General features: G+C 46.0%; 1 protein-coding gene across 1 annotated transcript; it reads right to left on the reverse strand.

Annotated features, from left to right (window-relative positions):
* Positions 1 to 1279: 1279 nt before the first annotated feature.
* Positions 1280 to 11762, reverse strand: LOC104503025 (endophilin-A3). The gene is made up of 7 exons (XM_010160724.1): positions 11697 to 11762; positions 10400 to 10472; positions 8776 to 8919; positions 7108 to 7241; positions 5591 to 5749; positions 2608 to 2711; positions 1280 to 1442 (listed from the first exon to the last, which is right to left on the reverse strand). Exons 1-7 carry the CDS (start codon positions 11703 to 11705, stop codon positions 1280 to 1282), a joined length of 786 nt encoding a protein of 261 aa, XP_010159026.1. The 5' UTR covers positions 11706 to 11762.
* Positions 11763 to 12381: the final 619 nt, after the last annotated feature.

Here is a 12381-nt window from a genome sequence, read left to right on the forward strand (position 1 = left end):
ACTGGATGGGCTTTAAGGTCCCTTCCAACCCAAACCAATTCATGACTCTGTGACTGTATCACCACATGGTCTGAATTGAGAGGAGCATGCAAAGAGGGGGTTGTCTCCCTCAGTTCCACACTTGACACTGACACTGAACTGCTCTTTGCGTGTGGTCAGCATGGAGAGCTTCACTACACACCCTCGAATAGCCTGAAGCACAAAGAAACCCACAGAGGAGTAAGATCTTGCCGGGTAGGTTTATGCTGCTGAACTGCCGCAAATCCCCGACAGTACGGATAATTGCTTCATCTGCTAGCAGAGTGCAAGAAAATTCAAGAGACCTTAGAATGAGCATGAAGTTACAGCTCCAAGCTTTATCCTTTCACCTTGAGCTCTCTCATTTCTCTCCCAACAGCCTTTAAAAAGGAACAAGGCTGGAGGGAAGAGGAAAAGGTTCAGAAAGAGATCCTGGATACAATGTCAAGCAGAGAAGGGAACTTCTGGCTCACTGCTTCCCTCTATTTTCCTTACAAATAATGTTTAGGGGGGAAAAAGGCTTCTTCATTCTCTTTTCATATTGTTGTCTTTTGGGTTGTTTTTTTTTTTTGTCTTTTCTCATCACACGCTGTAGCCATTAAGGAGACAGGGCAAAATAATTTTATCCATGAGATGAGGAAAAGCTATTTCAGTGAGAAGTGTAACCTTACTAATTATTATCGTTCACACAACTTCCAAGGGCTGTCGATTTTGTTTTGTGGAATCAGGGTTTACTCAAAGGAAGGGATCCTACCCCCAACACCAGCAGGTCCCCAAGTACTTCAGTTCATCAGTGCACACACCTCGGTGCATATTGTAGGGGGCGGTAAAATAAAACGTGAATAAAATGGGTAAGGGCAGGAGTCACCACTCTGCATGTCACATGGCCAGTAGTTCAGATCCTGTACTGATCATTTATAGTCTAAGACTGGAGAGAATTAGCATCTGGAGACACTCCAGACAGCGTTCTAGCACACCCACCTTAGGCATCGGCCTTTGTGAGACACCAACTGTGTTCTGCAAGTGCCCCTCTCTTCCCTCCTCCCACCCCTGGTGGCAACACAGACAACCCAAAAGACGACGCAGAATGCCACACCTCGACTTCACAGTGGGTGAGAGACTACTGAGAAGAACCCAGCTTCACAATCCCATTCCCAAATCTGGGAAACAAACTGGGGTCCGATGCACGGCCGCTGACGCTTCGCGGGTCCGTTCTTCTCGTGGCGCAAGGAACGCCTCACGCAACAGTCTGGGAAAACCTCTACCGGCACGTCAGTTCCGTGGCCACAGGCTTACCTGACGATTTTATGGAAGAACTGTAGGCGATCCCATTGTGCTGCTGATTATCACCGACTTCCAGGGTGGTTGTTATTACAGGCTTTGGCTTAAATTCCCGTTTCGGCCGACTAGATGCTACATTTATTCTGGAACACAAGAGGGGCCAGAGATTTACTTGAAGGAAGAAATACTTATGGAGCTTCCACTCAGGTTCAGCGCTTTGGTGTTTGAAAGGTGAGGGGGAAACCCTTCTGCTAGGTTTGTTTGCAGGCTTTTTTGGGTGGGGAGAGGGGGGAGAAGGTAGTTATATTCACTAGAAGCTGCTCAGTTCTCATGCACTACTTGAATTTCAGTGAGTCCCTATTTTATTTAATGCTTTGATCCTGCTGACAGAGGCATAAAGCTTAACAGCCTGAGTTTGAGAAGTGCTGAGCATCCACAGCTGCCACCGAGTTCAGAAGTTCCAGGAACGAGCTCCTGGGAAAGCTGAGCTGCAGATGACACATGCAGAAACCCAGCCAGGACAGAGGCCCAGGGACTGCATCTCACACGTCACCTTTCCAGGAGAGAAAAGGGGAAACAATCCTGCGGTCAGCACAACTGATCCAACACCTCTTCCTGCACATGGCCCAGCGGAGGCCTCCTTGCATCCCGCACCCCTCCGGCTGGGAAGGTGAAGGGTGTCTCAGACACCCCCGTGCTGATTCAGGCCCCACAGCCACCCTGATCTCAGCAAAGCCCCAAACAGCCACCTCGACTCTGCGACTGTAGGGTTAGCCCGGGCTGCGGTGGCACTCAAGGCATCTACGCCTCCTGTTCTCCGCTGGTTCCCAGTGACGTGTGACCGACTAGTGACAGCAGCGTTGGTTTTCTTCTGTCGGGATGGCACAAGGTATCCGGGCCTTTCGTAAGCACATTACACCACAGCCATGCTCCAAGTCAGCTGCCCATCTCCTCGCTCGGCTGCAGAATGTTGCTGTAGCCCTTCCTCTCAAGGAAAACAGGCCAACAGCAACGCCGGCAACACACAACTCAAAGCATGCAAGTTTAACTAAACCTACAAACACACGGAGGCCGTCCCGATTGACCTGAGCAGAGGTGAGCGCCAGGTTCTGCAGACAGTCACAGCTTTTCAAGGCTCCCAGGGCAGCAAGATGCCGCCAGGTGGGAATGCGGAAGGCAGTGAGGTCCCGTAGGGCACAGAGCGCAGCAAACGTGCATCTGCGAGATGCTACTACGAGATCTGTTGCTTCAGTGACTTTTCACGCTCACCCACCGCAGCCAAAGAGGTTCTGATGGGATCAGCCTTACCGGTTTTGCAGCTTGCTCTGCAGATCCTCCAAAATGTCTGTGGATTGTTTATGGTAATCTAGCGCTGCTTCTACGAACACAGCCAACTGGCTGACTTGTTCTACCTGAGAGAGAGGAAAAGAGTTGTAAGGAACCTGCTGTACACTCAGCTGAAGGATAAGCGCGATCATTCAGAACAGACCTGGTATCTGAGGAGACCATCATGCCTCGTGGAGGCTGTTGAAACAGAGCATATGTGGTTCCATCAAAGAAACTGCCAGCTGGAAACCGAACAAAACTGAGGTGTAACTCCTCATTCCCTAACGCAGGGCTGGGTCCTTGAGTCATTTCCCTTCACAACGTGCAAATCCTTCTGCTCTCAACTTCCCAGCCAGCTGCCTGTCAACACCCAAGCCTGAGACACTTAAGAGGACATGACCCCTTAGCAGGTGAAAGCTAAGGTGAAAAGCCCTTAGCAGGTCCGTTGGAAGGAACCACACCGTGAAGGCTCTTCTGACTCAGGCCCCTTAGCGTTCATTAGCAATGTTTACAAATTGCAGTCCTGACAGGATCTGGACTTACCTCACTAGATGGCAGCATTTATAAAGCCATAAATGAAATGCGATTTATCCACCTGGATTTAAAAAAGTATCGGCCAATCGCTCAGAAATATGAATGCTGAGGAAAGGGAGAATATGAAGGAGAAAGAAAAATCTAAATATTTTTATTCATGAGGTAACGAATCATCTCATTCTCCTACACAACTGAAAAGTTCAAGCTGTACTGGGGACGGAGCAGAAACAGATTTGTCCTCTTCCTTTAAGACAGCATTAAGAGGACAGACCCCAGGAAGTCTGACATGTTTGCATTCCATCGTGATGTCTTCAGAGGCTGGATCACAAGAAGGTATCCGAGTAAACGTGCCCAGAATGTTTTATGGACCCGTGGCAGTTCTGTGCTATACTCAGTCTGCTGTTAGTCGCTTTAAAAAGATGATTAGAAACTCTTGGGACTCCAAAGAGCCAAACGCTGTCACACAGCGAACAGAAATGAAACGCACAGAACCGAAGCCACAGCTGGTACCAGTCGGCCCCATCAGAAGAGAGGAATGTGAACCAGCTGGGGACAGCCCACAGAGTGCCTGGGGCTTGGACGGTGGCCGGAGAAAATGCTAGAGAAGTCCTGCCCAAACGAGATGATGAAGAGCCAGGAGCGATATGGAATGGTGGATTAGGAGAGAGACTGGGAAAGAGCCAGGGAAACTTGAGGGGCTAAAAGCCACTTAGCAAGAGGAGCCTGGGCCCGAGAGTGGGAAAGGCAGGAAGATGGATCTGATACGAAGTGCATCAACTGCGTCCATGTGGGAGGTCTGGAAGTAGCTGTGTGCAGGGATGGGGATCAGGACTGGGGCTGGGAAGGCACCAGAGCTCAGAGAACAGAGGTTGCAGGGCAAGGAGACCAAGAAAGGGACACATCCTAGAAACTGGAAAGGGTGGGAAGGGCCTGTAGCGATAGGACAAGGGGTTTAAATTGAAAGTGGGTAGATTTAGATTGGACATCAGGAAGAAGTTCTTCCCGCAGAGGGTGGGGCGGAACAGGTTGCCCAGAGAAGCTGTGGATGCCCCATCCCTGGAAGTGTCCAAGGCCAGGCTGGATGAGGCTTGGAGCAACCTGGTCTAGTGGAAGGTGTCCCTGCCCATGGCAGGGGGGTTGGAACTAGAGGAGCTTTAAGGTCCCTCCCAACCCAACCCAACCTGTGATTCTATGAAGCGATGCAGTTAAAATCTCTGCAGACCCAGCTAGTCAGTCTAGGGTTAGACACCAAGGCTTTGATGAGAAGTTTGAGGAGGACAGGCTGGGCCAGCATGGAAAATGGAAGGGAAGGAGCAGAGAGGGTTTTTTTTAAACAGGAAAAATAGTAAGTGGGTATGGAAAAACCTCAAAGGGACGTTGAGTTCACACCCTCCCAAAAGCGGAATTACTTATACTAGAAAGCATAACTCAGCTCAGCTAAACCATTTTAATCCACTTTATCCTCAGTTTGGTGCTTTGACTAATGCTAAACACCAGCTGAGACACTTCCCAGCTGCTCCTGCAAGGCAGAACTACAGCGCACACGCTGCAACCAGGCAGCTCGTAGAGCCTGCAGCGGAACAGCGTGCCGCAGCTGCTGACAGAGGTGTTTTGCTGCCCTCGTATACTGTGCTCTGGTGAAACGGCAAGAGGCCTACTGAGCGACACACTGCTGTGACACGTGTCCCACTCCCTGACAGCGGAGGAGCTACGGGATAGTTTGTAACTGCCCCTTATTTTCTAAGTGTGTTTTCTGCCGTGCTGCACCTACAGGAGAAGAGAAAGCTTTGGAATAGGCCCAAATAGTTCTCTCTTTCTAGATTTCCATGATTACATGGGAAAAAGCACATCCGGCTGTTTCTCTGCGTGTGGACAGAGGCGGGGATTGTCCCCAACAAAACACTCCTTCGTTAGATGTAATTTCGTGAGAGATTTGGGACTGGGCCCAAGTCCAGGTACCTGAGCCCAAGCCATAAACTCGCTCTCTGTCGAGTAATTTTCGGAGGTAAAATAGCTGAGAGACTTCGAATCAGCAGCAAAGTTTTGAAGAGGAGTGAGCTACCATCCAGCAAGCGCAGGGTACGTACCCTTGCTCACAGTGTGAGGAGCCGGTCTGCGACTGTGTTAATCCCCTCCCTCCCTCCCGCTGACCAAACCGCATCCTGACAGCCCATTCCTCACACACTGTGAAACTCCGTAAGGCCTCTGTGACAACCTCGCCTGAGCCGCTCTATTTCCAGGAGGAATTCCTGAACCCTCACTCTCCCGTTTACTGTCAGGCATTACGTTCCTCTCTGCCAGCAGGACAGAGGCACGCTTCCTGCTTCCAGACCTTACCTCCTAGGAAGGCTGGGAGAGGCTTTAGCCGACCCCACACACACACTGCCTTCCTGGATGCAGCGCCGCACACAAAAGCGCAGGCCAGACTTACATCGTTTTCCAAGAAATTGAACATGCTTCTTTCAGCCAGTTCCTTGGACTCTTCAAATTTTTCTACTGCTTGTTTCACTTCTTCATCTGGTATCTTTCCAAGACGCTTCTTTTTATAATCATAATCCAAACGGCGTCCTTCTAGTTTCTTCAGATGATGCTAAGTAAGACAGGACATTCATGAACCGGTCCAAACACACAGGGATTTAAGGACATTTCAGTTATGGGTGCAAACAGAGGGATATGCGGAATCAAAGAAATACAAGGCTCAGAGATTATCCAGTCCATCCCTTTGATCTACAGCAGCCTCAGGTAAGTCTAGGGCTGTATGAATGAAATTTTAATCTGTATGGGCTTTAAATAACCACTTGTTAATGCCTGGGGACTGGCTACCTTGATTTGCTGAAATTCAGCCTCCAACTTCAGGACTCCACTGCATGTGCAACACTTCAGACTGGATCCTGCTTCTCATTCAGACAATCGAAGTGTGTCCGTGTACCCATGTTCTACGCTCAACTCAATTCTACCTCTTGAATTATTTGCAACATGACAACTAAAAGTCAAAGGGTTATTTTCCCCCGCTCATTCCGTGAGCAGCGCTCCAAGAAATTCTGGATTCTTGCTTTCTTTGTTCGGTGTCAACTTGACACTTCGATTTAACTACACAAACCCTTCTTTTCCCAAAAATCCTGGGACTGACAGGCTCACGGGATGGACTCAAAGTGACAGTACAAAACACTCATTAAAGCTAACGTCAAACAATTTCTTTTCATCAGTTCGGAAGAACTGCAACTGAGAAGAGTTGCGTACCACAGGAGACAGCTGCAGACATCAAGACGTTATTGCTGTCTTTGTGCTGCGCTTTCCACATCCATTTATGTGTAAACAAATAAAATAACTTTCATTTCTGCATTTCATCAGGGTTTTAACTGGCTTATTACCCAAGTCTATTGGCATCAACAGGCTCAGACAGAAACTGCCTGGCTTTCGTTGAATTGTCACACTGGAAACAAAAGCACTGAAAAACTTAACTCTAAAGGTTAAAAATGTGTTGCTCAGCTTTCCCTGTTTTTCCAGGAGTGGCATATGGCACCTGAGCACTTCATGGCACCTTTCAGATCATTCTGTGACTGCCCTGAAGAGCCTTTTTCAACAGTTACATTCGTCCTCCGCGATAAACAACTTCAGGCTGACAGAGATGGCAAGGTAGGGTAATCAGAGGCAGTAAATCACAGCCTGCTCACATGTTCATAAGAATTAATAAAATGGAAAAATAAAGACTATCATTTTCTTCACAATTCTTCTTGTACAAGCCATATCACAAATCGAGTAAGTTAGACAAGTGAGGAATAACCAGGCACTGATTTCAAGCAGATTTCACCACTATTTTGCTAGAGAGACAAACTTAAATGCAGGGAAATTTATTTACCTTATTGCTTTCAAGAAAAACATCTCAGGGAACTAGGGTTTGATTGACACAGTTTATTGGTAAGTTAAGCTTCTCTCTGGAAAACTTACCCCAATCTCTTTCAAATCTTTGTCCTGCAGTAACTGTAGAGGATCAATAAAATTTTGTTTGACGTTAATATCAAGCGAGTCCTTCACCTCTGCCATTTGCTTCATGCTCTCACCAGCATCCAGTAGTGCAAGACCTGTGGTAAAAGCAGGCTACTTGTATCTCAATATATGTAAAACCAGAAAATTTGTCTTACAAAACGGCTATTTCAAATAGGTATCTGTATCTGCTGCAGGCCCTTGGGGGAGTAAAAGAAATAATGCAAGCACTGCCTGTCCCCTACAGAAAAACAGAACTGGGAAAATTTTTGTTCCGAAGTTTTTCCCCAGATGCCCTAGGAAAAAAGAACAATACTATTTTCCCTACTGTATTTCTATAGGTTACAAATCTCTTTCACTCTGAGGACTGCAAACCAAACCGGTTATTTTGCAGAATTTCAGTGATATTATTCAATACACAAAAGGTGAGTAACTTTTTAATTGCAAAAATCACATTTTACAGCTTCCTCACATACAGCATGGGTTTTTTCCCAAACCTCCTTTTAGTCAAAATTGTTGCTGTTTCTTTAAAACCATCTAGTTAATATAGCTGTGTACTTTATTAAGCATTATCAGCAGGCAGAACGGTGCTTGAAATGTCCTTTCCCCTTTCCCAGTTTTACTTAGTATCCCCGTTGCTTTTGCAAAACCAGAAATACATCCAGCTCACAGACGAGTTGGGCCACTTCACTCTTGGTGAGGAGAATAGAGACGCCTCTGGCTACCAGCAGCATCTCTCCCTCCGCAGCACCTACTCAGTCTGGAGCGTGAGGGCCCCACGCCTACACAGCTGTTGCTATTTCAAGACAAGCACCGAGTGTAAAACTGCAGATATTAACAACAGCACGTAACAAAACCAAAGGTATTGGCTTCTGCAGGCAGTCCCAGCCCATACCACTCTCTCCTAGCCCCCTCTCTTTCCCCTAACCAGGATTCTCCTTTTCTCAGGTATTTCTCCCTTTTTCTCTCTCAGTCCCAGCCATATCATCAAGCGCACACTGTGCAGCTCGGTGACACTGCTCTGGATTCATCCCAGTCAAGCCCACACACAAGCAAGTCCTCTGCCAAGATTCTGGCTGTGAAGTACCAGCATATTCTGAGAGGAAATAGGTAAGATTTGATTTACCAAAGAACTGTGGCATGCCCAGGCTAGAGCGTGTTTTCATGAAATCAAGAAAATGCGTAGTTCTGATGCACTGCTCCAAAGCACAGAAATACCAGATTTAATTCTATGATTAAAAAACCAAAACACAAACCACCCAAATTCACTGGGGTTTTTTTCATGAGACTTTTTCCTCTTAGCTTACTTCTCAAATTCAGGGTAACTCTTCCTTTTAAAGGCTAAAAGAAATACACTGCAGCTAAGAAACACCCTCAATTATGTAGGTTTGACAACTTAGAAACTGAAGTGGTTACAGTCATAACATGAATCATCAGACAGCAGCAGCATGTTATCAAATCCACCTGCAACAAGGTGGACAAATACCCAGAAGCCTTGTGTTCTGTTAACTGTAGCACGCACTTCACTTTCCCTCTTACCTGCAGCAGCTATTTACATCGGTTACGTCACTGAGCAATATTCTGCAAAAAACTTTATGCTGAAATACCCACAGAGGAGATGCACAAACTCACCAAACATAGAATCATCGCCAAGCTCTCTGCCATACCGTATCATGCAGTCTCCTAGGAGTCCCTCTGTCTGGGGATAGCCTGTGGTTTTAACTTGTCCTCTGATCTTTGACATAGTATTCAGCATTCCCAGCTTGGCTCTGTAGGCTAAGGCGGCCATAAAAGAAGAAAAAAGTTATAAAACCACTTTTAAAACTAATATATTTAAAGCAGTAAATCATTTAACAAGCAATGTCGTGAAGCAAGTCGCTATGCTGGTCTGTAAATTCATCATTTTTTTGTGGTCAGTATCTCGTACTCCAAAGTTGAAACAAGATTCCATTCAACAACATGGGTCAGATGAAACTGGTGTTTATTCCCAACCGAATGGGCACCATTTCTCCGGCAGATAGATAGTGCTTGGCACCTTCCGTGGATATTCACCAATACTCACATTCCTTTGAATATTCCCGCTTGTGGACTCCTTGATTAGGAGTATTGCAGAAAGCAACCACGGAACAGACATGAGCGCAGCCCAAGCCGATTTCATGTGTTTTCTCTCTCTTGCTTGTGAGAACTTTGCAGAACTTCCCACCTGCACCCTGCTTTTTGGTTCCAGTAATCAAGACAGTAGAAATTTACTCTGCAGAACGGCCTGGTACATGCACATTCATTTATTGTCATGATGCGTGCAAAAACATGCAGTTATTCTTGAAGAGTCTTTCCAACCTGCTCCTTACTAATAACTCAACAGCTTCTTCAACACAGTCACGGCCACGGGCAGGGAATTCCTGCGGAATGTGGAGCATGGTGACTAGCTTCATCTCCAACATCCCGGCTGGGCCTTGGTAAAGGACTGGGTCCTACCATCCTTATGTAGGCATACCCCATTTAACTTCTTCAGGGACGTGCACCTCACAGGGTACCCACAAGACAGAGCTATCTCTGAAGTCACCGGGGTAGCTGGCTACACAGGAATTCAGGCAGCTCTCAAAAAAACCGGAGGTTCTTCCAACGGCTGGTTTGGACAGTGAGTCAAGGACACAGCAGAGAAACTCTGCGACTGACTGCAAATGTAAACACGTCTCCTCTCTTGTTTCTTAACACAAGATTTGAAAAACCTCTATTAACTGACGAACCAAAATCCACTGAGACCTAGAAGTGTCCAGAACATACAAAGCCTCATTCAAATACAGGTTGGCAGCCCCCTTCCCCGCGGCTGCGTAACCATCAGTACCTGATGGCAGCAGCAAGTGAGCTAAATTCAATGGCTTGTTCTATCTCTGCTAAATAAAAATGTTGGTGCTCTCTTCACCGTAGGGATCCATATCCCGCTCCAGCAAATCCAGCACGAACGTGACCACACGTGCTGAGCCACAGGACCAAGCTGTCGGAGACACGGCGTGGATGCACAACACATACATGCCCAGTAAACCCAGTTTGTTGTGTGCTGCGAAGTGGACGCGTCCCAGATCAGACTCACCGCACACAAGCTTCACAGGTGCTCAGGACACACCCAGGTAAAGTTCTCGAGGACACCCAGAAGCCTCACTCACAGGGGTCTAATTAGCTTTTATTTACCTAGGATGAATTTCCAAGTAAGATGATAATGTTCAGCAAAATCCATCACCTAATGTTCCTTTCCTACCTGGATTCGGCTGAAGATACTCCGTGGATTTGGAAAGAAGCTCCGCTACTGCTTTATTAGTAACATCAATTTTCTGAAAAAGGAAAGTAAAACAGTTACCAAAAAGCAAATCGATTGCTAGGCAGTTTATCATTTTATTAGACATAATACAATATTCTAACCAATTATGAAATTTTATTTAAAACAAAGCAAATATTCTAGCTTAAAATAAATAACCATGTCCCAGTTATGACAGGATTTTACCAAAAACATATTAATTGGCAGGTAAAACTGGGAAGGAGGGAAGGTTTATGTCAGAATGTGGGCTTGCCTCTCCAGCCCATCAGTCTTTGACTACAGCTTACACAGTCGAGACTACAGTTTTCCTGCCAGCCCAGCAGTTGTTACACAGACTGCTCCTCTCCACGGGTGAAAAAGACTGAACAGATCCCTCATGATCCTGGGGTCAGCACCCTTTAAAGCAGTAGTTTGCACTGTCTTCCCATTTAACAGTTTCTAAAATGCCATAAAAATCACATTTCTGGTTTGTTTCCCTCTTCCTCCCTTAGGGCCTGCACATTATTTTTCCTCTTATAACGCAGAGAGAGGAAATAATTATTCTGTAGCCAAAGAAACTGAAACCTAGAAACCTGTATGGATAACAAATTCAAAAGTGCACACTGGAAAAAACCCACAACTCACGCAAGACTCTTTTCCTCAATCTGCCAACACTAAAAGCTGTGACCTAGGTCGACTATGAACATTTGAAAATACACACAGAAAAAGTGTGGCTAAAAAAAAAAAAAGTGCACATTGAGGCTGAAAAAACAGAAACTGGCAATAAGCTTGTTTAAATTTTCAACACAACTGCTAGTAAGTGGGTAGCAAACATCCCAATTTCCACAACAATTCATGCGAATTGCTGAACATGAAGAATTATAATTCTGTATCCAGAGAAAATTTGACCCTATTAGTTAGATTTTTACCATTCATATCAGATGGGGCAGCTCATCGTTTTGACAAGGACTCACTAAACACAAGACTTCTCTCTTGGCTGTCCCACACAGAGAGAGGAGAAAGGCCGCCCCGATGCTCTGCACCATTCATCACCACCCAGAGGTGTCAGTGGAACCGGCGTCCTCTGCTCAAACAGCCTTTGTAGCTTGTCTCTTCCCCCTTGGCTGACCTGACAAGGCTCAAGGATAAATTTGCACTCGCCCTTAAATATTTCTGTTTGGAAGCATACTCACTTGAAACATGAAACATTTTTGATTCTGCAATAGCTTAATACTGAAAAACAAAACACTGTTTTCCTTACCCTTTCCATCTCTTGAAATTCTTCATCTAACTTTGTTCCTTCTGCTCCACTTATTTTTTCACTGAACAACTGTAACAAAAACAACAACAAAAAAAAGCAGGATTATTTAATTACAGAATAAATCTCTCTGAGAGTCACAGGAATTCACTCCACATTATAAAAAATGCAGCAACCATCTGAGGCAACTGTGCAAGAGAAGAGGAACCTTAGCCTTGGACGCGAATTCCAGGAGAGACAAAGATATGTGGCTGAGCATCGTTGTGGTACTGGAAACAAAAATGCCATGCATTCTTCAAAACTCAAAGTGCCAGATTTAAACAGAGGGTTTCAGTAAACCTTCTTAAGATGGCTGAAACATGAGCCAACTGCTGTGTAAAAATGCCAGGCTCAGACCCAAATTTGGTCCTCGCTGAGGGAGTCAGGACTAGGAATGAGCACTCGAGGAGAACTCCGCTACCTGCTTCTCGCAGGGCGTAGTACCTGCACTGCCACAGCGCGAGGAGGAAGGCAGGTCCTGCGAAACGGCCTCTGAAGGCATCACTGCCAGAGAAATGGTTTAACACCTATTCGACAGATATTAAAACATAAATTCCTAGGATAATTCCTGCAAAAATGCAGGAATTCCTGCAGTGCATTCCTCTGTTTTAACTGGCTTTTACCACTGAACCTGTAACAGTGGAATGTG

This window comes from Eurypyga helias, unplaced genomic scaffold (genome assembly GCF_000690775.1).
Source record: "Eurypyga helias isolate BGI_N326 unplaced genomic scaffold, ASM69077v1 scaffold13151, whole genome shotgun sequence".
Taxonomy (NCBI): domain Eukaryota; kingdom Metazoa; phylum Chordata; class Aves; order Eurypygiformes; family Eurypygidae; genus Eurypyga; species Eurypyga helias.